The following is a 26,616-nucleotide window of genomic DNA, read 5'->3' on the forward strand; positions in this document are numbered from 1 at the left end:
TTTGCTTGGTTCTTGTTCATCATTTACTCTTGTTTGTTTTTTGTTGTTTAAATTTTTAGTGTGGTTCCATGGAGAACTTTTAGGATTTGCATGAAGCTTTCATTCGAGCCGTTAATGAAGTCCATGAAGTAGGAGTTGAAGTTCTTGATGTTAGAGGGCGACCTTACCTTGTCCAATTTGAAGAATGGAGATTATGTTTCTTTAGTAGGGTGTTTTCGAGATAGTTTATTTCCTTTGATGAGTTGTTGAAGGCTCTATATGGTTTATGGAAAATCCTTGCAGCTAAGGTAAGGTTGAAACCTTTACAATGGGGTTACTTTAAGGCTCTTTTAGAGATAGTGTGAGTAGGGAGGTAAGGCTACATACTGGGGTCTCTTTGAAAGATGAAGGAAGGCTAGAGTAGGGGATAGGCTAAAGGTTAGGGCAAATAGAATGATGTTCTTGTTATGAGATAAACCACCTTTTATAGGGAGAGATCCCGAGGTCCCAAAGGGAATGAGCTAAAAGTGTTTGATTCCCACTAGGGAAGGGAATATTCGATTTAGTGATTTGGTGTCAATTGTCAAGGAACACCACTAGGGTTTTGCCGTGTGTTCTATGAGATATCTCAAGTACGAGTTTTCCTTTCGTTTGAGGATTCTCATAATACACGTGTGCTACTTCCTTTTGCAAGCCTCTTAGACTGAAGTGGCGCGGGTGACGCTAATGTTTGTCTTACGTGTCTTTTGTAATCCTATTGGGCATTTTGTCACAAGCGTTATTAGTGAAGCACTTGTTTCTTTACTTGTTTCTGACCTGCGATGAACTTGAGCTCATCGTAGGTGTGCGATGGCTTTGATCTCATCACAAGTCTATGTGGGTTTTGAGCTTATCGTAGCTCATTTCGGGCTTTGATCTCATTGCAAGTCTATGCGGGTTCTAAGCTCATTGCAGATGTGTGCCGAGTTATGAACTCGTCACGGGCATTCTTGTGGCATTGGTTTAGCACCTTTTGTGTCCCCATGGTCATGGCAATCAACATATACCTACAGATAGTTATTATTTTGATAAGGTTACTATGTATGATTCGTGGATGGTGTTTGAACAATGGGTGTGGTTAAAAGGAATGGCATGAAGGATAGGTTCCTTTTTCCATTCCTTTGAATGAAGTTGAGGTGTGAGTTTAGGTGCATGATCTATCATTTAATATGTTGGATAATGATATTGGTCTATTGGTTGGTGAGGAGTTTGGTATTGTTTAGGGGATTCAAAATAAAGGCCATTATATTCGTGTTAAGGTTCTCATAGATATTAACCAGCCGCTTAAATGTGGTGTGTTTATTTCTTCCACTATTTGGGTAATATTTCATTATGAACATTTTCCTGGTGTTTGTTTTGCTTATGAACAAGTAGGTCATGGGTGCAAAAAGGATACCTTCACTAGTTTTCCGAAAGTTTAGGATCTTGAGTTTTACTGAACTTAGCATACCATAAACCATTTCAGCCCCTAGTTGAAGGATGAAACCCCTTTGTGAACAGAGTGGCACCACCCAATGTTTGGTTAATTTTTGGGTGGTTCTAGAAGGATGGAGACTGAGCCTTCTTGTTAGCCTTGAAGTCAATGTTGGTAAGTGACTTTAGAGGGGGTGGGTATAATTTGGCTCTTTCTCGACAAAAGGATACTTGAGCATTTCAAAGGTGGAAAAATGAGGGGCAACTGGTGATGTCATGAGGAGTAGATAATCTTGATGATCAATTCGATCGTATGAAGCATGAGTTTGCAAGGATGGATGTTGTCAGCCTTGAATTTAGAATCAATTCTACTTTGTTGAAGTTGGCTCATACTAACTACTATGTGGGTCAGTTAAATTTCTTGGGCTTGGGAAGCATCTTCGGAGAGATTTTGGCATCTGTATTATGGAGCTAGGGTTTGGTTTGATTTTTGGATCCTATTATTCTAGGAGATTTTAATGAGCAAAGTTGTTAGTGAGGATGGTTTGATTTCTTTTCGTCTTGCTAGATATGCTAGATATCATAATCATTGTCATGTCTCTCATAGTTTATTGATTTAATTCATGACTTTGAGTTACAGGAATTATTACTCAGAAGAGGTGGCATTTCATGGTTCAAATTTGTTCATGGTTTGGATAATCTTTTTAGGAATTTGGATAAAGTTTTCGTATCCCCTTCTTGAATGTCTGTATTTTTTTTTTCAAAATGTCTCAATTGTTTTGGGTCCCCTAGTTAGGGCTCATATCACCATTTGACTATGATAGATTTGATCTTCTCGTCTAGACGGAAACTTAAACTTTTTAGATTCTATAATACATGGCTTGAGGCTGAGGGTTATGATTCTATTATTGAGAATGCCTAAAATTTTTCATATTAATGGTTTTGCTACTTATTAAATTAGACATACAAAAATGATATTATAAGGCAGGAGATTTGGGTGGTAGAAACCTTGGCTAATAATGTGGATATAAGGCATCATCTTTATAAATTGGAGGCTAGAAGAAATACCCTTTTAAATTTCCAAGAATCTTATTGGAGACAAAATTCCAGACATCTATAATTGGAAGATGGGGATTGGATTAATCAATTTTTTCATCGAGTAGAATAGGAATCATATTGATTGGCTTAACATGGATGATGGAAGGTGGACTAGTGACCAAGGTTTAATTGTAGAAAATATCGTTTCCTATTTTAAGGATGTTTACTCTTCTGAGGAGGTACAAAATATAGATTGACCCACTTCCCCTTCTCAAAATCCGAAAAACAAACGAGCCTTTCAAGTCAAATTGGTGGACAAAATTACGTGGGCTTGGCAACACTTCCTTAAGATACAGGACATCCCAAAGAAGGGTTAAAAGAAAAAAACAGAAGGCTCTAACTTGGCTAGATAATTGGGAATTTCAAAAGCCCTCCATCAATGGAAACAAATTTGGTGACTGAGAGTTTGATAATCTAAAATGTTACGATTGATCATTTGAATAATTTGAGAAGTTTGGATTTTGAAACTTTAAAATGTAAAAGATTATTGTTGGCTAATTAGTTATTATCTTGTTGAATACTAAAAGCCTAGAAGTTATTATTCTAAAAAAATTCCTTATAAAGTTCTATTTTATAGATGTACATTTTAAGCATATCATATGTTATTTTATCATTTTTAAACTTTAGTTTTTTTTTTTTTTTTTTAATTTTGAGACTTACATCTCATTATTAGGGGTGAGCAAAACCAAACCAAAAACTCGGTTAACCGAACTGGTTGATTTGGTTTCGGTTTGATATTCTTAAAAAATCGATAAATTCGGTTTGGTTTCGGTTAACCTTAAAAAAAAAACTGGCAGTTAATCGAATCGACCAGTATATGTATATTAATATATATTATATTTTATATTTTATATTTTTGAAAATCGAATAGGCTTCTCGGCATTCTTACTTTCTCTTTTTTTTTTCTCTTTTAAATCAGACTTTCTGTCGTTTTCACCTTTTTGGTGACTTAGTTACAACTAGCTAGTCTTCTAGTATTTGCAAAATTGCAAATACCCTTTTCTAATCTTCCATTCTTCCTCTCTTCGAATCACCCTCTCTCACTCTTAGTTCTCTGTCTCTCATCTCTCTAGTTTTCTTCTTCCCCAGACCGACCGACAACCTCCAGGCTCCGATTGATGACCTTCGAGATCTCAGTCTCTCGTTTCCCAGTTCTCTCTCACTCTCAGAGTAAATGCCTTTCCCTTTCTCTCTCACTCTTAGTTCTCAGTCTCTCATCTTTCTACTCTTCTTCTTCCCCAGACTGACCAACAGCCTCCGAGTCTTTGACCGACGACCTTTGGGCTTCGACCAACAGCCTTCAAGTTCAGTTTCTCACCTCTCACTTCTCTCTCATCTCTCTTCTTCTTCCCCAATGGGAAAAAAATCCTAGGTCAACCGGTGACCTTTCTCTCTCTCTCTCTCTTTCTCTCCTTTATTTTTTATTTTGAGTGCATAAAAAACCAAAAATACCGAATCGTGATTAACCAGTCGACCGGTTGCATCGATTCGTTTTCGATTTGAATACTCAAAAAACTGATCAAGTCGATTTAATTCACAAAATAACCTCACAGTTTGATTAACCGAACCGAACCGTGAGCACCCCTACTCATTATACCTTGAGGTTTACACATTACCTTTTTGGGCCATTATTCTCAAATACCCATTTAGAAACCTCTCTCCTCCGGGATAAAGTCAAGTAAACCCCATCACATGCATCCTTATCTTTTTTTACTCCTTAATCGCCTATAATGTGTTTTATGTAATACAAAGAAAAAAACCTTGTTTTTAACTTTTCATTCCTCCTTATTACTAATAAGATGAAAATTTTCTCTTAAAAAGCACAAACAAGAGTATTTTTGTTTGCATTACATGCAAAAAACTTTTGAAAAGCTAGAATAAATTGAACTTTTGAAAAGCTTTAAACATCACATAATAAGCACTTCAAGCCATTAAAAGGAAGATACGTTAAGCCAAGGGTGAAATAAACAACTTAATTATCCATAAAAAAAAGAACCAAGCCCCAATTTTTGTTTTTTCTTGGATGAAGCCTCAATTGTCTTGTCTAGAGATGCAAATGGATCGGATCATGATTGGATCCGATCATAAGTTATATATTTATTTATATAAATATAAATAATTCACATATATATGTTATTTATTTATTTATATTGTATTTTGTAAATTTGATATATTATTTATTTTTATAAATATATATATATATATATGATGAAAATAATTCAAAAATACTTATATATTTTGTTTTTATTTATTTAAATTGGTATATTTTATTTTTTTTAATAATTTATTATTTTTTAAAGAAAACAAATCGGATCTGATCAGATTTGAATATTCGACTTCTTAATTTGATTCAAATTCAAATCCATGTCTATCCGTTCCGATTGGATCAGATCGGATCTGTTCATAACGATGTTGGACTGGATTTGGATAATACCCTTGTTCGAATCCGATCCGATCCGTTTGATTCCCTAACGTTGTCAATTATGTAAGATACATTACCCATTTCCACTAAAATTTATTGTCCTCTAGCCAACAGAGACAGCCTAAAAGCTCAAATTTATTGTTATCTAGGCATCTAGGATGCCAAAAAATTTCTTTAAAACTCTTTCAGAAACGGTTTTAGAGGGCTTCAGCTTTGATTGAAATGCTTTTATTGAGCAACTCTAAAGAAGCTACTAAAACTAGCTTCATGGAAAATCAATTTTATAATTAAACAAAAACATATTGGGGCATTTTGGGTTTGTCACAAAACATAACTTGTAAACTTTCCATGTGATGAGATGAGACCTACCTTGCAGAACCAGAAGTCCCCGCTGCAAGAAAGCCTTCCCAAACGGGCACTCAATGGATTCTCCAAAGCAGTTTATTAAAAGCAGCTCAACCAAACTTCCTATAAGCTTTTGCGTTGAGTTTAAAAAGTGTTTTAACTTTATATCCTTATATTTTTAAAAGCAACTCTTACCGACGGGCGACGGTCAAAACAGTTTTGGGTCTCATTTTTGCTCCCCACGTGCCAAAGCTACAAAGCAAAAGCATATCCAAATCGGAGTCTGCTTTGTTCTGAAAATATTATGCTTTATTGAGCTTTGGATTGAATCTCACGAGTCACGACAATGGAATGAATCTCATTGATTAGGAATCATATATGGGATACGGGATGTAAGATATGTCTTGTCAACAGAATACAGGAATCTCAGTGCCCTACTCCCTACTCCTTTTTTTTGTCTTAAAAAGACTTTTGGAAATCAACTTTTCCAACCACCTCTATCGATGATAATTTTTTCCTTACTACCCTTTGAAACGCTCCCAACCGTCTCACGTTGGAAATCATCATAAAAGATGTTTCCAACCGAGGGATATTCCCAATAGAGTCGACATTGGCGCCTCACAATCATAGAGCCCCACATACATGTGATGGGATCTGTTCCTCATAAATGGGCGCCTCACAGGCACATCCACCGTGCATTGGAAACATCTCCCAATAGATGAGATGCTCCCAATGGATGAGAGGATGTGCGTGTGAGGCGTTTGTGAGGTGCCAGGTGTGAGGCACAGATCTGGTCTCCACATACATATCTTAGCGGAACATCTCTCGTGGTTCTCAATGGGAGCCCATGTTGCTCATGCACATTGGGATGAGTAGGTGCTTGTGAGGTGTATTTTGTGGGGCGTAATTCTTTTCAATACATGGCAATTAGTATTATATGGTAGGGGGTATTCATGGTTTGGTTAATTGAATTATGTTTTTTTTTTGTAATTGAACTGGTATTATCAATTTTTGGAAAATCGGTAACTGAAATTGAACTGAAACCATTCGATTCACAGGTTGACCAATTCAGTTCATCGGTTTTTTTTATAATATATTATATAAATATATAACAAAAAATTATAAATATATATAAAATATTATATTTTAAATAATAAATAATATATCATATATATATATATATTATATGCCGACCGATTAATTAACCAATTTTTCCGTTCAACTTTTTTTGCTCACCCCTATTATATAGGCAAGAATGTAGAAACAATTGAGTTCAAATCTACCCCATAGAATACGCCCCAAAAACGTCTATAACACATCCCAGTCGTGCATTGAGAACATTTTCTAATGATAATTTTTATGGAATATGTTCTCAATACACGCTGAGATGTGCACTTAGAGCGTTTTAGGGAGAATTCACATCTCCTCCCCACAACGTTACATAACATATCCCGGCCGTGCATTGAAAATATCTCCCGATTAGTACCAGAATCAATAATGTCATCATCGCGAGATGTTACCGATACATGGCGGGGGTGTGCTGGGACATTATTGGGGCCTTGGGGGAAAGGCACATTCTGTGGCAGATGTGAACTCGGAAATCGGAATAGTTGAGTAGCATATACAGAGTGTTTTTAATTTGCGGCTTCAGTGTGGTCGCTTGGGAAACGTTTGGCGCGTTTTGTTCGTAGCAGATCTGAAGTCCTTGTTATCAATTAAAAATTAAGACACGTATGTTGCACGTGTTATGTCTGAAGTCCTGTCCAGCTGTCCTCGGACTTTTCTGAGCCGTACGATTCAAAAACATTTAGGGTTGATTGGACTCTATGCCTAAAACTGAAATACCATTTTTCACTCGTGACATGCCACGTCATTTCGCCATCATCCATGCACATGAAGGAAATTTCTATCTACGCTGCCGGAGGGTATGATACCCGACTCGAGACTCGACAATATAGAGTACGGCAATTATTCCAATCCAACCGTTATTATCGAACTACAATCCTAAGTAGATTGTTTGCATCATTGTGTTGTAGGCAAAATTTCTCTCGTATATTCTGCAGTTGTTTGACTGTAGATCCCCCCGTCAGTTTAAGTTCTCTCTCACCAACAAAACACGGTAGTCCAGTCCAGCGGCCCATCTCCCCCACCCTCTCTGTGTTTCGCTCTCGCTTGCTCGATTCGCGCTCTCACGGAAGCTCAGAGACGATCAATCTCCAATGGGGAGCGGCTTCGCCCTTTCAGGACTTCAGCTTCAACCGAACCATCTTCTCTTCTCGTCGCGCAACTTCACCACTCTTCTCCCTGCTTCCTTCACAAACAGCCGACACCTGCCCCTCCTCAAGGTTTCTCTTTTTTGTTCAATCTGTTTCTCACTTTTCTGATTATTTATCGCGATTAATGACGTTGGTCGTTGATAAAAGACCGTGTTCGTGGAGGGGAGTCTTGATTTGGTCTTGCTTTTCTCTCTCTGTGACATTGGCTTATTGATTTGTATATTTTGCAGCTACAGAATCAACCGTCTCTCATTTCTTCTTGTGTTCAAGTGAATTCCACCGTATCTCAAGGAACAGCATTATCTGATATTTGTAGGTATGTAATCGTACACAATTTAGAAGTCATTCTTTCTCGCTATTATTCAAAGATCAAATAAATTCTTTATGTGGGTGTTTTTGTATATATTTGTTTCAAGAAAACATTATGGTGGAATGGATTTTCCTGGTTGGCTTCAAGAAAATATTCCATGTGCATAAATGTTGCGAGCATTCCGATGAACGGATGAAGTGGATTTCATTGTTTAGCTCTCACAATAATACCATGTTTAGCTAGCTCCGAAAAAACATTTCATGGTAGAGATTTTTCATGAAACCTGCGTCCTTTTTTTCTCTGAGACTGCATCCCTTTCCTTCGGTAGCTCCTTTGGTTTCCCAAGGATAGCGGTAGCAGGGGTAAAGCCCGCTTTCTTCGCTCCGCGAATGAGAGAGAAACTAAAAGGAAAAAACACGTTCTCTCTTTGCGAGGTCCGAAAGTGGAGAACGCATAGCATTCTCCGGGCACATAGGATCAAACGTAAAGCAGCGCTTTCTTGGCAGAGTTTTAGGCGGTAGGAAAATTTGGGTGGAAGGTTGGTCGGGTGGTTGATCTTCTCATTCAAACAAGAATAGGCATGCCAAAATCAGGAAAACATGATTTTACAATTGCGTATTAGAGATTAACGTCTATTTTGATTTCCTCCATTCTGCAAATATTATGTGCATTCACGAACTCAGATTCTTGCAATGTTGCATTTAGAAATGGGTATTAGGTAATCTCTCTCTCTCTCTCTCTATATATATATATATATTATATATTGAAGGTTACTTGCTCTTTTAATTCCATATTTTTGAGGTGCCAAATGTGTGATTGGATAGGAATAAGTAAAAAAAAAATATGGAATTAGAAGATAGAATTAAGAAATTGTGTAACGTACACCGGGCTTCAGGCTTTGTATTAGGGCCGGACAGCTATGCTAAACCAGTGGAACTTGTTTTTAGCTCAAATGCACATGAGTCTTAAAAATGCCTATTGGTCCCCAGTGGTTGTAATTCAAAGTTAATACTGGAAACAACCACTAAATTCATTAGGTGAAGTTCAAAGTGGGAGAGACATCTTTTGGATTGGCAAGATTAATCGTTTTATCCACTTATTAATATGGTATCCAAAAATGTTTTTATTAATCATCTCATTTCCATATTTATCAAAAAAAAATCATCTCATTTCCATGTGAATCTTGACCAGTATCCGACTTCTTTGTGGGTGGAATGAATGATCTCATTCATGAAACACCCTTCCAGTGCTGGGTGTCTTCAATACTTGGAATGCAAAGACATTGGGAATATAGATCAAATTGACTATTTAGTCAAAAGCATTTGAGCAGTTATATGAGTTCAAGCATGGAAGCATTTATTAGTTTCTAAATATTGGATTTTTATGCTTGTTGACCTGTAGCAAATATTGACATTTATTGGTTAACAACAGCACTGAAACATATGAATTGGCTGATATAAATTGGGATGATCTTGGATTTGGTCTTGTGCCAACTGATTATATGTATGTCACCAAATGCTCCAAGAATGGGAAATTTTCAAAAGGTGATTTGCAGCGTTTTGGGAACATTGAGTTGAGCCCATCATCTGGTGTCTTAAACTATGGGCAGGTTAGTTATCTGAACCATTGCACTGGTAGGCATTTTATTTCTTTATTTTCAATGTATAGACTTTAGATCTTGTATGTCACAGCCTTTTCTTGATCAATTTGTATCATGCATTAATGCATTTTTATTGCAGCATCCAAAACTAAAAATACATATTTAAATTGGTGGTGAACAGATTTCTGTTTTTAACTTTTAACCATATAAAAAGGGAAACAATAGAGAAAAGTTCTCTCCATTTCCATTAAGAAGTAAGAATGGGCTATTACAAAAATGCAGTTGAATAGTTAAAACTACAACAACAAGAGTGTCTCAGCTCAAGGAGCAGAAAAATAAACAAAGTGTAATAATAAAAGAAATAAAAGGATGCAGTCGACTGGTCTATACTTCTAACTCTCCCCCTCAAGCTGGTGAGTATATATCATCTAACCCTAGCTCAGACACAATGGAGTCTACTCTAGGACACCTCAACAATCAACACTTTAAGAAAGAGATCTGTAAGTTGATTCTTGACTCAATGTAAGGAGTGGCAACATCGTTGCTGTGGACCTTTTTTTTTTTTTTAATTGGAAACGGTATCATTGCTGTGGACTTTTTCATTAACAAAATGACAGTCAACCTCAATGTATTCTATTCTCTCATGAAACATGTGTATGGAAGCTTGATTATCACAATGAAGATGTGTGGAAAGTGATACAACATAACCCGCTTATTGAAGAAGATTCTTCAGCCACATCAGCTCACATGTAATGTGACTCATAGCTAGATATTTTCCTGGGCACTTGATTTAACAACAACACTTTTGCTTCTTACTTTTCTATTTCCTCTAAGAAATGTACAATAACCAATATTGGACCTGTGATCAAATGGTGAACCAGCCTAGTCTGCATCAGTAAAGTCAGATATATTTACATGAATATGGGGGCTGGGATCCCTTCAGATACTATAATATTTGGAAAACTACATGAAGGTGAGGAACTCTTGAAGAATCCATAAACTAATTGAAGACACTAACAATAAATTAGATGTATGGTTGAGTTGTAGTTAGAAAATTCAATTTTCCTACCAACCTATGATACTGACCTGGATTATCAACTCACCTTTCCATATTTGATGCAAATTTAGTATTCAAACCCATGGGAGTAGTGATAGGTTTAGAACCTAATTTACCTACCTCTTCAAGCATGTAAAGTACATATTTTTCATTGTGAGAGGCAAACCTCTTCTGGACTGAGTAACTCTGATAGCTAGGATGAATCATAACTTATCCAGTTCCTATAAGGCTATAATATGAAAACACTGCTTTAGAAACAATTTAAGTTCCCCAATAGCCTTGGTGTCACTTCCTCTAATCACAATATCATCCACATAGACTGCTAGAATGACCTTACGAGTTGCTGAATTCTGACAAAAAATTGAATAATCAAATTGACACCTTTACATGCCAAAATAAGAACAACCATATTCAACTTGCCAAACTAGGAATGTGTTAATTGCTTAGGTTGATATATAACCTTTCTTAGTTTATAGGTGATCCTTATACAGTCTCCTCAAACAACAAATCTAGGTGGTTTCTCAGTGTAAAATTCATGTAAATGGTCATCTGAATATACATTTGTTTTTTACATCCAATCAACACAACTAGATGAAATTTTAGTTATAGGTATGAAGGTTTCAGCATAATCGGCACCATAAGCTTGTGTAAATGCCTTGGCTACCAATCTAGTTTTAAGATGTTCAGTAGATTGGTTGTGAAGAAATTCTACTGTGTAAACTAATTGACACCTAACCACTTTCTTTCCAGGAGGAAGAGGAATCAATTCCCAGGTACCATTCTGATGTAATACAGCAATGGTTGTCTGGTTAGAGCATCATCAAGAGTAAACCTTCATAGGTGGCTTAGGAGCACAATAAATAAAGGAAATGCATCAAGAATAGACTCAGAAAAGGTGACATTATCATTTATTTGAAATAGGACTATAACACTTATAGGCCTTATTGGTTTTTATGATGTGTGGCTGAAGAGAAAATGATGGACCATAAGGGAACACAAAGGAGTGAGGAGTTTTACTCATAAAAAAATGGAGTGAGGAGTTTTGTCACCTAATATTGGAGTCATATGACTTAAAAGATAACAGTAGTGAGGACAATATCACTCTAATAAGATTTAAGAACTTCTATTTGAAAAAGAAGAGCCTTGGTGACCTCTAGAAGATGTCAATTTTTATGCTCAACAATACCATTTTAATAAGGTATTCTCGCTAGCCATAGGCAAGGTTTAAAGTATCAAAAAGATAATTTTAAGAGACATATTGGGATACACTTTGGATATGTATGGATATGCACGAAAAATCAAGATACGCATAAATATGCTAAAAAACTCAAATAAATCCTAAAAAATATATTAATAATGACAGTTACAAGTTTTATATGATTGTAAATAAGTTATGTAAAAGTAAAAAAACTGTAATTTAATGGTCTATATAAAATTTCGAGATATTGGGACACACTTAGTAACTATGGACAAATGATGGATTAACTAAAATGTGAAAAAAAACTAAAATGTATATTGATATACATTAGTTTTAAAATAATCAATATAATTTATCTTGATATTTATTAATACATAAATTTTAATAATTAATTCTAACATTTATTGATAAGCATACACTAAGAAAAAGAGAATTTACTTAAAAATAAAAATGCATAAGCCTATAGCAAGCAAATGGGCGTGGCTTAGTGGTGAACCTCTAGTTGTTAAAGCCTAATGGCTAAGGTTTGAATCGTGCTATTGCTAAGTTTGTAGTTTGATACTAACAAAACGAATTTAATGAGAAAGAGGGTTATTAATTAACGAAATTAATGAGAAGAGAATTCCAATTAGGCGCTAAAATTGAAATTGAAATTTAAAATTATGCATTGATTACAAGAGTAATTAACTAATTAATGAGAGAGAAATTGCACTTAAATATAGGAGTAAATATAAAATTAATGAGAGGTAATTCGGCCCTAAATGTAATTTAATGAAATTAGTGAGAGAGAAGGGCACTTGTATCAGGCTGTATCGGACTGTTTTGGAACATATTGGCCGATACAGACCCGAAACAGTCCGATACAGACCGATACATACGAAAAGGAACGCTACAGATAATTTCTATACGTTCCGTGTATCGGACTTGTACCAGAACGATATGTATTGGCTGATATGGTCTGATACATTGTGAAATTTTGAACCTTGGTCATAGGTCTTAAGGACACCTCTTGAGCCAATCAACCAGCCCCACCGCTTCTCTTGAAATGCATATGCCACTTGTTCTAACTTTCTTTGTATTTGAAATTTTGAAAGTAGAGAATATCTCCAATGCACCATCACTTCCAGAAAAAAGAATTTGAATATCTCAATAGCAGATGGCCTAGAAAAATTTGGTGTTCATTTGGATGATTTATATAGTGATAGGTCTCTTGATTCTCTTCCTGTGTAGCTCCTAGGGGGCTCCCTCTAGGTTTTTTGTTTGTACATCATCTCATGTATCTCTGTTTTCTTTATTAATGAAACTCTGCTACTTTTTCTCGAAAAAGTAAAAGAAAAAGCAAAAAGAATTAAAACATGGTCAGCATGGCAGATACTGAATCTCCCCCAAAATTTCTCAGGAACTGAAAGGAAAAAGAAGGATGTTTGGATTTGATTGATTAAGAAATTTTCTACAATAACATGAAAAAATTTCTGTTTGAATCATATAAAGAAGGAGAAGAGATAGAAGAAATCAGATCTGTTAAAGGGAAAAAACACCAGCTGAAGTAGAGAAAGGAGAAGTTTTTTCTCCCTTCTGCTAAGGATGAGCTATTACAGAAATACCCCTGTTTAGTCATAAAATTACAGTGACAAAAGTGTCCTCTCCAATAACAGAAAAATAATAAATAAGGGATAATAAGTCTATAAAAAAGTAATAAGGATAATAAAGAGAAATAAAAGACTACGATTGGCTAGTTACAGGGTCCTTGATTATAGTAGTTTTGCTTAACTATAGTACATATCTTTATAAGCCCTCTTGCTGTTACAGGGTCCTTGATTATAGTTTTGCTCTATGATCAAACTTATGAATCTTTAAATTAAGGATCTTGGTTTGATCTAAAATGCCACAAGGTTCTATAATACATATCTTTAGAATTTTTACACTTTTATGAAATTTTGGTAGGTGCCAGATTTTATTTCCAAAATCTCCTAACATGGAAAATACCCAACTTAAGGAAATTAGCCTTTGGTTCATACCTACTTGTATACATGATTCTTCTATTTTTCCTTTTATTTGTTAATACTTTTTATCAGCTATTTGTTAATATTTTTTTGATCAGTAGCAAAATGCAAACTTTTATTAATCATATGGTGAGAAAACAAATCTCCTTGTTTCAAACCTTTTTGAAATGGAAGGATTAAAGGAGGAGATTACAAGCACCAAATGATGTCAAGAACACAAGCCTAAAACTAGGAAACAGGAAGGCAAAACAGAACTCAAAACTAAAAAGCAGTTATAGATAAGACCTCATAAAAAAGGGAAACAACTATATCTGTCCCTTGGCCAATTTATCACAATATCAGGGTCTTCCTTTATGATGAGTCTCTCAAAAACTTACAGAAATTGCTAGTCCATGTTTGAAGGATTAGAAATCAGATTAAACATGGCTGAACCAAGTTTAGTGGCTGGTTGAATTTTAAAAATTTTTTCTAACCCCACTCGGGAACTGATTTCTTGTTAATTTTGAAATCTGAAATTTCGGGATCGATCTTGCATTGAACCTGACCATATTTGGAACTAAATTAAAATTGATTATACCTGATATGAAGTCCACAATATGCAGCTCTCAGAGTGAGTTCGCGCTCAATATCAGTCCCAAAATCGGCCTCCAACTGAAAATGGCACAGTGTGTACGTGAAATCGATTCAACAACACCATTATAGCAAAAACCGGTCTCGAACTTGCTTAGATTGAAGTGGGTATGTGAACCTGATATGCTCTAATGTTTTTCTTGCAAAAACACAGTAGAGGATTGATGGAAATCAGCCCCTATCACAGCTGGGTTAAATTAGGGTTTCTAGGAGGCAAAGGGAGATGAGAAGAAAGCAAGAGGGTGGAGAGAATTGGTGAATTCACCCCTCCCCTCTTAGTCCCTTTTATAGAGCACTCTCTTAACCTAATTAGGATTTAGGAGCCGATCCAAATCAAATTTTGATTAGGGTTTTATCTATAATTGATGATAACTCTTTTCTTAAGAGAATGGATGCTCCGTACCTAGATCCATGCCCATTTTCAACCCAAATCATATGAAGTTTTCATGTGATCACTTAACTAATCATATTAGTAGTGGGCCTTAGGCCCATTTTCTCTAATGGTTCATGTCCCAAGGTGTTGCATGGCCACTTTGGGCCAGAATATTGTATGGCATGGGACCCATAAAGGTCTCATACAAGTCCATAAGGGTTCAACCCCACCTTTGGTAGTGGTTAGGCCGAATTCATTGCTAAGGGGCAGTGAACCCTTAGCCCTATCAGCTTGGGCTCAGTTTGGGCCCAACATTTACACATAAATGATCATTCGATTTAGTCACCCCATGAAGACCCAAGGATACTGGACTTATGTAAGATAAAGCCCATTAGGTAATCAGTCCTGTAATGGTCTCTTGCACCTAACCTCTTAGCCCATAATCATCAAAACACTGGCCACAGGGAAGGACCTCTTCCTTGATTGGAAAATGTAGTGTCACACTCTCTACTCAGATGGATCCTGGGATTAAAACCTTTTTCATAAAATAGTAATATAATATATAAATATACTTTGCAAATCAGATTTTAATTACAATTGAAATCCACTATCGACAATTTAGGTTTTCATCAGAGAGAGTGTAAACCCTGATATTCACTTTGTCTGACAAAGGGGCTGATGCTATCACTATAATCACCCACTCAGGTGATTCCCCAAACTGCCCCAACATGCCCAAGTATTTGACCCTTGACTGATTTCATTGGTTGGCATATCAAAGACAACTCAAAACCTAGTGAAGTATCATAATCAAGTCTGGGGTTAAATGCAACTTTCTAGTTTTGGCCATCTACCTCCAAAGTCTAGGGCATAATTGGAAATTGGTCTGGCTTCAGTGGTTTCTCTAGAAAGAATCCTAACACAAAATCATATCAAGAGAAAATGCCCCCAACTAGCCAGCAGGTGTGCTCTCTGTGAGTCCAAGGAATAGGATGTTCTTCACCTTTGTTATGGATGTAAATTCTCATATTTTGTTTGGGGCTTCTTCTTCCATCTCTTTGATAAGGCCATCTAGTTTGTAAGATCACCTAGAGAAATCATCATGTGCTGGCCTACTTTGCATTGAGCTAAAATCTTCTGGAGCTGCTGTGTGTTGGGAACTATGGAAAGAAAGGAATAGAAGGATCTTTGAAGGAGAAGCTTGGAATAGGTTGAAGATATGTTTAAGGATTGGCTCAAAGCTTATGGATTGGGTTTTAATACTACCTGAATTCAGAGATGTATTGAGAGAATCTTTTGAAGCAAAGTTTTGGGAAACAATTGAGTGGGGTGGGAGCTCTAGTTAGCATGTTTGTTTTGTTTAAATAGTTGGAGAGTCTCTCCCCCGCCCTGTTATTGGTGATCTCTCTCTCATCACCTTCATCTATTTCTTGTTGTACTTTTTTCCTTAATAAATTTTCTTTTTTATTTACTACCAAAAAAAGTGATTTCTACATTAGCATCATCCTTATATAGAAGCGTTGTTTCAATGAACTCTCTGACAATCTTAATTTTTGGTTTGTCTTTAGGGATTATTTGAAGGTTTGAAGGCATACAGGAAACAAGATGGTTCTATTTTACTATTTCGCCCAGAAGAAAATGCATTGCGAATGAGAACAGGTGCAGAGCGTATGTGCATGCCTGCCCCAACAGTTGAACAGTTTGTGGAAGCTGTAAAGATGACTGTGTTGGCAAACAAACGTTGGGTAATGTGCTATTTTGTTTCAATAGTTGAAGATATTTATTTCTATATGTATTAAACTGGTCTCTGACAAGCCCCAAATACCTCACTGCAGGTTCCTCCTCCAGGTAAAGGTTCTTTATACATCCGACCATTGCTTATGGGAAGTGGGGCTGTTCTTGGTCTGGCACCAGCTCCTGAATATACCTTTCTAATTTACGTTTCTCCTGTTGGGAACTATTTCAAGGTTTGCTGATTAACTTGCTTCAATTTAAATGCATGTTCTCAAAGTAGGGGTTTCCTTTCCTTATATTGGTCCAGTTTACTTAAATGGATGATATACACTAATCTTTTAATAACTTAATATACGTCTGCATTTCCATTTGAAGGATCTGGAGGCACTATAATACTATATTCTCAATGTTAAATGATATGATTTTCATTAAATTATGGTTTCTTTTAAGCTTTTAATTTCTTTCTTTTTGAAGTTTTGTGGAGGGGGTTGAGTTGTTTCTTCCTATTATAGCATATATTCATCTTTGACTTTGATATGAGGCAAATATTCCTGAGTGATAATAAAACAATATTTCTGTTGATTAAAACACAAGCATGTAGCCAACTCCATATGGTTGGCACAAGGTTTAGTTAGATGTTGATGATGTAAATTCGTGATCATGCACCTCATTTCTTTTAACGGGAGATATTCAAACTTGTACTGCAATTTTCTTGTTTGGCAAGGAAAATTCTGCCAATTTCACCACATGTTCTGCACTGGATTTTTCTGCTTTTGTCCACGTTGCTGCAATTTGTTTATATCCAAGGATGTTCTTACAACTTTATGCAAATTCCCCATTTTTTTCTGCCAGCAAGAATATGCTACACTCAATAGTCCTTTAGATCTTCAACAATCCTTTCTTGAGAGGCTACATGACCCATCTAACCAACACTTTTAGCATCCCTTTGCAGTTTGTAGAAGTTCATTTGAACCAGTCTTTGAATTTCACTTAAGCATGTGACATTTTAGACTTGTGTCATTGTGCCATTTTTGGTACATATGGCTACAGTTGCGGTGAATTGCTCACGAGTTATCATTGTTTAAATCATGTGATTTATGAAACATAAATTCTCCTTCATTGGCTGTTTCTAAGGATCCATATTCATTCCTTTAGTGACCTGGTGGAAGAGTCGAATGTTCTTGATATTTTTTTTGAGAGAAAGGTAATGTATTAAAAAAGAAAAAACAAAATACACAATGCCCTGCTCAAAAAGAGTTTGAAACAGGGGAAAAAACTGAGAAGCTGATTACACTGCATATCTAGATACAAAAAAGATTCCTAGAGTAAAAAAAAAAGTTGAAAATATATCCTTTTCGCTGTCTGCGAACTGCAGCCCATGAGTAGATTCTGCCCTATAAGCCTTTTAATATTGTATCTATTGTATTGTGTTTATTTTCAAAAATTCTCCTATTTCTCCCTGCTCATAGAGACCAAATCACTGCTGCTGGAATTACTTCCCATAAGACTTACCCTCTCTTGGACAGACCCTTTAGCTGCCAGCACCACAAAAGAGATTTCAGGTCTTTTGGGAAACAGAAGCTAACATCAAACAGCCCCAAAGCTTTCCGCCAGACCATTCTTGCAAGCTTTTAGTGGATGAATAAATGCTTTGTATCTTCTGAAGCTTTCCCACACAAGCTACATTTGCTTGGCTCCACCACCATTCCCCTTTTTGCAAGCAAATTTGCTGTCAGGCATTTTCCAAGAGTGGCTGTCCATAACAGGAAGGCTACATTAAGAGGCAAAACTGATTTCCAAACTCTCTGCTCTGGGAAATTCTCTTCACCCTTACTGCTTAGGATTTTATTGGAGTCAACAGAGAAAACCCCCGAGTGTTCTCCCACCAAAATCTTCTATCTGGCCTAGATAGAAGTCTGGTCTGATGGGACTAAGAGCTTGCATCAGCTCCATCCATTGAGCTATGTCCCAATCATTCAAGTTTCTTCTGAAAGTGGGACACCAGTTGCCTGTGGACCTATCATGAGAGTAAACCTCTGCCACCAAGCAGTCTTTATTTTGAACTAACTCAAACAGAGCTGATGGGACTAAGAGCTTGCATCAGCTCCATCCATTGAGCTATGTCCCAATCATTCAAGTTTCTTCTGAAAGTGGGACACCAGTTGCCTGTGGACCTATCATGAGAGTAAACCTCTGCCACCAAGCAGTCTTTATTTTGAACTAACTCAAACAGAGCTGGAAATCTCTCCTTCAAAGGACACTCACCACACCACCAATCCCTCCAGAAATTCACCTTTGAGTCGTCACCAATTTCAAATTTGATCCCGTTTTAAAATCTGGAACTGATTTCTAAGTGCCTTTCCACACTGAGCACCCATAGGAGATATTGGATTCACCTGGATCCCAGTTAAAGTTGGTAGAACAGTACTTAGCCAAAATAACTCTTCTCCACAAGCTGTTAGTTTGCTCATTCCACCTCCAGAACCACTTGCCCAAGCAAGCCATATTGAACTTTCTTAACTTCCTCATTCCTGATCATCCAGCTTTCCTTGGTTTGCACACCTTATTCCAATTGACTAAGGGACCTTTAGACTCATCCTTCCACCCCTTCCACAAGAAATCTCTCATCATCTTCTCAATTGTTCTCGCTGCTTCATCTGGAACTGGGAATAAAGAAAGCAAGTATGTTGGTGGTGAAGATAGCTCACTTTTAATTAGAGTCAACTTCCCTCCTTTTGAAAGGTATTGTGTCTTGTTTTCAACAAAGCCAACTTCCTCTGTACCCTCTGGCCTCTCCACCATTGGCTCCCAGATTTTCTTTGAAGTATATCTTTCTCCTAATGGCATTCCCAAGTACTTTGAGGGCAACTTGCTGGTTTTGCACCCAACATAGCCTGCTAGAAGTTGTAGATCTCTTCATTCCCACCGCAATCAGATCACTTTTGTGAATATTAGCAAAGAAAAGCATATCATCTGCATACTGAAGTGAAGGAGTAAAGGCACCTCTACTTCCTCCCCCACCTTAAATTCCTCCAAGAGACATCCCTCCACTGTTCAATTCACCATAGAACTCAAGGTTTTGGTAATGCAGGTGAAGAGAGGGAGACAAAGGGTCTCCTTGTCTGATTCCCCTAAAACTGAAGAATCTACCTGTTGGGCTATCATTTAATAAAACTAAGAAGCTTGTTGTTGTGACACACCTTTATCCAGTTTCTCCACTTCCTACCAAAATTGAGCCTCTTGAGCATGTAGTCCAAAAAGCCCCAATTAACATGATCATAGGCTTTCTCCAAATCAACTTTTAAGAGCACTCCTTCCCCACTCCTCCTTGAGTCTATTTACTCATTTGCACTTTTATAATCACCTTGTACACATTACTAATCAAACTAATGGGTTTAAAGCATAGCTTTCAAGGCGCCAAGGCGAGGCTAGGTGACAGGGGGCGCCTTGCCGCCTAGTCGCCTAGGCAACACCTAGGCGATGGATTTTTTTAAGTAAAACCATATATCCTAGGGTAGTTCCCTAGGTTCCATGACCATCTTTCCTTAATAATTATTCATAATTTTCATAAGAGAAGTATAAATTTCATGTTTAAGTCTAGAAAATCAACATTTTATGAGAAGAAAAAGAACAAAAAAAAGAAAATTAAAAAAATATAGGGGCTGAACCCCTACTTTTGTTATAGGAAAGAAGAAAAGAAAAGGTGGAAGAAGAAAATATGTTGGTTAGACAAAATTTTAAGTTCTTTCCTTGCTCATTGGTTCAGGTTTTGAAATTTTGGAGGGTTCAATCAAGGATCAAAATTTCGATACGATACGCCTCGTATCGAGAATAGTTGTCAAGGCGCGCCTAGGTGACAAGGCACCCTTTGAGCCTTGCCTCGCCTAATCGCCAAGCAGTTTTCTACTTCCTATTATAAAATACTTTTTTATTCATTCTTGTTTGAGATTATAATTATAAAAAAGACATTATTAAACTAAAATAATCATTTTGTGTGTTTATTTACTAATTTCTTTTTATTATTTTCTTATTTATTAGGGTTTAATCAACACAAACATTGCTAAATGCTGTATTCAACCCTCAAAGACTTAAAAACCTGAACCAATAAGTAAGGAAGAACTTAAACGTTTATCTAATCAGCACATTTTCCTCTTCCATATATTCTTTTTCTATTTCTTACTACTACTACTACTATTTTATTTTTTTTCCTATAACAAAAATAAGGGTTCAGCCCCTATATTTTTTGAGTTTTATTTTCCTTCTTCCTTTTGTTCTCATGAATATGTTGATTTTCTATACTTTAATATGAAATTTATACTTTTCTTATGAAAATCAATATTAACGAAATATGGTTATGGTACCTAGGGAACTACCCTAGGATCTATGTTTTTAACATAAAAAAATCCATTGCCTAGGCGACTAAGCGACATGGCACCCCCCACTCGCCTAGCCTCGCCTTGGCGCCTTGAAAACTATGGTATCGGGCGCATCGTATTGTATCTTTGGGGTCCCAATACCTGTTTACAGGTGTTTTCGGGGACCCTTTTTTAAATAATATATATATGTATTTAAAAATGAAATTGAAAACCAAAAAAATAAAAAAATACGGGGAGTATCGTTACAAGTACCGATACACCTCTGCCAATACATAGAGGTGTATCGATACTTTGAACCATGGGTTTAATACAGCAGTTAGCAATGCTTGAGTTGATTAAACTCTAACAAAATAAGAAAATAATAAAAGGAAATTAGTATATAAACACATAAAATGAATATTATAGTTTAATAATGTCTATTTTATAATTATAATGTAAAAAATAAAAAATATAAAAGTATTTTATAACCCAGTGCACAAAACTGCTTGAGGTCCCCCTTTCATGAAACCCCTCAAAGACCTTCATTAAATCAGTCTTGATAAAATTCGAAAACCTTTTGTAGAACTCCAAAGTGAAGCCATCCGGGCCTGGTGCCTTATCTCCTTCCATCTCACTAATTGCTTCAAGAACTTCTTCTTCTAAGAAGGCTACTTCAAACTAGTTGCTTCCTCACTTGACAATCTCTTAAACTTTTAACCATCCAGTCTTGGTCTCTGAACCCATCTCTCCTTGTATAAATTTTCATAGAATTAACTACTGCATCTTGAACCCTCCTGTCTCCCTCAATCAATTCCCCCTCTTCCAATCTTTTGATAAAGTTTGTCTCCTCCATTTGCCATTCTGTGAAAAAAGGAAGTGTTTTTGTCCCCTTGTTTCAGCCTCAAAACACCTTGACCTCTGCCTCCATTTTACTTCTTCCTGAAAACATAACTTGTCAAATTCCAATTTTGCCTTAACTCTTTCCAAATTTTCCTCAGTTAATTCTCTTATCTCTTCTGCTCTATCCACCCTGTCTATCAACAACAGCCATTCATTTTTCTTTTCTTCCCTTCCTCCAAATGTTGTTTACTCCATTCTTTAATTTTACTTTCAAATGAAAAAAAATTTTGCTGAAGAAATGACTGGCAATCCCTTAATTAAAATCTTCTCACCAACCCTTTAATAGATCTAACAAACCCACCTCTTCAAATCACACGTGTTCAAATCTAAAGGGTGGGTTTTTCACCACAACGGTCTCTTTGCAGTCCAACAGAATCAGAGAGTGATCTGAATATCTGATAGAAGTCTGGGGAGTTCTTTGTGTGGTAAGTTTGGAAAGCTCACCTTCCAATTTGCTGAAACTATCAATCTGTCCAATTTCTCCAAAATAGGGTCCTCTTGATTGTTTGTCCAGGTGAATCGGGTACTGTTGAGGTAAGTCTATCATCTCCCATCTTCTTATAAAATAAGAAAAACCTCCCATCCTCCACATCCTCAATTACCTCCCTCCCTTCTTTTCATGGGCAAGCCTTCTGCTATCTTCATTGGGACCATACAGCCCCTACCCATGAAAACCCAATTAAACCTCCCCTCCACCAACTAGAAATGAATTGAAATGGAGACTATCTCTCCAGCAGTTACATAATTTGGACCCCAGATGATCAACAAACCTTCCGCTGTCCCCTTAGCTTCAATAGCCTCCCAAACACTAGGGGTGCTCACAGTTTGGTTAACCGAACCATGGACACTTTTCTAAAAACGAATCGATCCTACCGGTTTTTACATTTCTCCGAACTGAAACCAAATCAGTCCCACTGGATAACCGGTCGATCGGTTTCGGTTTTTGACCAGTTCGGTCCTTCGGTTTTTTATATTTGTAATATATATTATAATTTTTTTTTGAAAAAGATGGTAACTTTATTAATAAAATAGAGGGTACATAAGAAGATGTACACAGAAATTACAACTCAAGTGTCAAGTAGGAAGAAAACTATCACTAAACAAGACATCCCTGTAAGCACCAGCTTTTGCTAGACCATCCATATCAGTGTTTAGCTCCCTAGGGATCCAACCCAGCTGTGCATTTAGGTTAAAAAGGATATCTCTAGCTTCAGCCAAGAGATGAGTTAAAGCCCATGGACCACTGCCATAGTCAGCTAGCCACTTGATGGTATTTGCTGAATCTCCTTTTATGGTAATGTTCTGATAGCCCAGATCTCTTGGAATCCTGATTCCAGTTAGTGCTGCCATAATTTTAGCCTTTGTTGAAGAGGCTATACCTAATGGACCACTGGAAGCCCAAATAACTGTGCCATCTCTTCTTCTAAAAATTCCACCAATTCCTGCTGCACCTTGGTTTCCAAACACACTTCCATCAAAGTACAAGGTTATCTCCCCTTCCACCACAGAAGAGTGGGGGAGAGGGGTGATTAAGGATTGGTGTTTAGAAAACAGAAAATCTGCAGCATTTCTTTGGAGATCAGAAAAGGATACTCCTTTAAAAAACCTCTTGAGTTGGAAGTCCAGAGGAAAATTCTATAAGAAATAATAGACAAAAGCTCCTCAAAGTTTCCTTTTCTTTTGTTGAAAATTCGGTTATTTTTCTCTTCCCAGATGCTCCAAAGGATGGCATGCGCTACAGAAATCCAAAGTCCTTCCTCTTTTGCTTAACCTTCTTGCTGTCCATTGTCTGAGACAGTCTATCACATGTTCAGGGAAAGTCCAACTAAAATTGAAAAGATTGAGAAAGAAAATCCAGAATTTTCTTGTTTCCTCACAGTGGATCAGAATTTGATTTGGCTGATTCCCCGGATTTTAAGCACAAACAGCATACATGTGGGGATATATAAGACCTTCCTTGGTTCTTTTTCTGGAGAAGATCCAAAGTGTTGATCTTCTTCAGACTAGCTTCCCACACAAAAAAGCAAACTCTGGAGGGAATGTGTGTGCACCAGACTGTCTTGAAAGGGAAATGTTCAGTTATCTGATATATAATAAATGATTTATAATAAATTACAAATATGTTCATTACATTATAAATACTATAAATATATATGATATATATAATATATATAATATATTTGTATATATATTTATATATTATATAGATATTTATATATTATATATATAAATAGATAATTATAAATATAATATGTATATATATTTATATATATATATATAATATATTGATAATATGTGACATATATTAAGAATATATAATATACATATAAATATATATACCGGTCGGTTCGGTTTTCTGAAATACTGAATCGAAACCGAACTAATTGGTTCGGTTAACCACATTTTCCGGTTTTTTATGAGTGCCCCTACCAAACACAATCCCCTCTCTTTCCACAGATTTCTATACACCCCAGGGTTCATTTCTTTCATCTTTGTCTCTTGAATACATAATATTGTAGGATTCCACTTTTTCAAAAAAAAAAAAACCAGCTATCGCTCTTCTCTGACCTGAATTGAGACCTCTAATGTTCCAGGATATGAGTTTCAGCTGATCCATTTTTCTAAAACAAGGAGACTCCTTTCTTTTTATTTATTTTTTCTTCTTCTTCTTCTCTCTCTCTCTCTGTCTTTGCTTTCTATCTTTCCTTTTTCTCTTTTTCTTTTCTTTTTTTGTAATAAAGAAAGAAAAATAACATATTTCTCTTTTCTTTTCTATTCCTTGAACTTTGTTCAATTCCCTTTTCTTCCTCCCTCTCTTGAGGGTATCGAGCTCCCCACCTTGTTGTTCAAGCCCCAAGAGAGCCTATAAAGCTCTCTGCCTGTTTTCCTACCTCTTCTGCCTTTTTCTTCTAACACTCTTCTTTCAATTGTAGATAAAGTAGATTCGTTTTTTATTCCAAACCCTTGTAAGAGACACTGAGAAACTCCCTAAAAGCCAAGAGCTTCGGCAAGACCTAGGGAGAGAATTCTTCATTTTTGTCTTGATGAACCTCCACCAAATCTCTGTTGTTAGAGCAAGTGGCTTGCCTTTTCTCCATCTATCCAACAAAAAGCAGTGCAGTTGGACTTACATCTAGAACGTTGTCGTTTGCTGCTACCTCTTGACCCAATGCGCAAGGGCTCGATCTCCCTCCTGTCATCTTCTCTTGCACAGAGAGGCCATCTCTCAAATCATTTTGTCCAAGTGACGCCTGGTGAGGTGGACTTGTTCAGAAGCAAGGGCTTTGGGTTTCCTTGGTCTTTGTTAGGTGGGTTCTTGACTGTTGTGTCGACGTGTTAGTCTCACAGGCCAAAACCAAGGCTTGAGACAAACACTATTGGCCGGTTCAAGCGAGGTCAGAAAGAGGTGGCTCAGTTGGACTGCCCAAATCCGGCATTGCTTCCCTTTGAGCAAACCAACTGCAAGAGTTCATCTGTGTCCTTCTATTTCCACAGGCCCACAACTTACCTAGAACTATCTCTCAACCATGTCTCACTCCTACGTGCCCAACTGATAGAGCTGCTTGATATGTGGCATCAAATTTTCCTCATCCTACTTCTGCCTTCCCTCCTCGTCAGACTCCCCATAGCTTCTAACCTGTCCAACCACCATTCATTCACACTGTCAATCATTTTTTCTTGTTCCAGGTTCAATATTTGAACGGGACTACTTTTCCGCCAACAATCATCAGAACTAGTCAGGTGCTTCTTAAACAATCAGCGATTGGATTCGAATTCTTTTCTGCCCTACTCTACAACTTCTGCCACAACCTCTTCCCTAGTTGCCATGTGGCAACCTAGCCTCAGTTGCACCCTTCCCCCCTTTCATCTTCTCCCACACCAATGACTAACTCCAGTGCTGGAATTGCACCTTCCTCGTCCAAAGAAGAGTTTTCTGTCATTATTTCTTTTCCTTTGATTCATCTCTTTACCTTAGCCAAAATGCTTTCCGTTGCTAGAGATTTGTGGATCCAATGTTCTTCTGTCTCTATCACTTCCCCATAATTGAAGCCAGGGCCAGTACTTCAGGCCAAATGGTAATCACAAATACCTTTTCCCCGTCAACAACATTTACTGCTATTGGTGGGAAACCTCTCCAGTGTGATTTCACCCTAATCCACTCCACTGTTTCTCTAGCCTCTTCTGTATTGTCCAATTCCAAATAACCTCCTCACGAGTTCCTGATCTTCCTCACCATCTCTTCACTCCACAAGTGAAGTGGAAGGCTGAAAACTCTGAACCAGTATGGGTTGGGAAAACCATTTTCTCTCTGCCAGCAACCTTCTGATTTCTCCCAAGGGTACAAGTGTAATAAAGCTCCCCCACCATTTCTAGCACCCGACCTAAGAATTCTTCTTGCTTCCTACGATGACAGCAGAATGAAAAGGAACTTGTTTTTAGCCATTTTCCTAACCCTAACCCATAGTGTGACACCCCAACATCTTACAACCCAGCGTTGCAAATCTTCCATTGAGAAATTCAACTCCACTAGCCCAACAAAGCAGGCCTCCAGGAACTTCAACCTTTTTGATTCCCCTTCTCCATTTGGAACTAGGTAGAAACACTCAAGCCAACTTTTAGACTTACCCTCCCCTCTTTTGACCAAGACAACAGTTGGGCCTTCTTTGCATAAGATAAATTCCTTTCTCTTCCTTGTTTACCATCACAGGTGTTTCCAGGTCTACCGCCATGCCATCTTCCTTTTTTTTCCAACCAAGTAATCAGCCCAAAGCTTCCTCCCCTATCTCTCAGCCTTTCCTTCCTCTGCTTGGGAGCTGGCAACCGAAGAAGCGAGGAAGAATTATGTGGAGAGATACAAGAGCAACAGTGCTGTGGTCAATTTGGGAA

General features: G+C 37.0%; 1 protein-coding gene across 1 annotated transcript in view; it reads left to right on the forward strand.

The window, feature by feature from the left end:
• The first annotated feature begins 7,237 nt into the window (after window positions 1-7,237).
• Window positions 7,238-26,616, forward strand: part of LOC104607281 (branched-chain amino acid aminotransferase 2, chloroplastic-like) — a 48,982-nt gene continuing 29,603 nt past the window's right edge. The window contains exons 1-5 of the mRNA XM_010272897.3: window positions 7,238-7,641; window positions 7,803-7,888; window positions 9,314-9,491; window positions 16,309-16,485; window positions 16,576-16,707. Of these exons, the coding sequence (XP_010271199.1) occupies window positions 7,516-7,641; window positions 7,803-7,888; window positions 9,314-9,491; window positions 16,309-16,485; window positions 16,576-16,707 (699 nt within the window). The 5' untranslated portion in view covers window positions 7,238-7,515. The remainder of the gene's footprint in view (window positions 7,642-7,802; window positions 7,889-9,313; window positions 9,492-16,308; window positions 16,486-16,575; window positions 16,708-26,616) is intronic.

This window comes from Nelumbo nucifera, chromosome 4 (assembly GCF_055504915.1).
Source record: "Nelumbo nucifera cultivar China Antique chromosome 4, China Antique-T2T, whole genome shotgun sequence".
Lineage (NCBI taxonomy): Eukaryota > Viridiplantae > Streptophyta > Magnoliopsida > Proteales > Nelumbonaceae > Nelumbo > Nelumbo nucifera.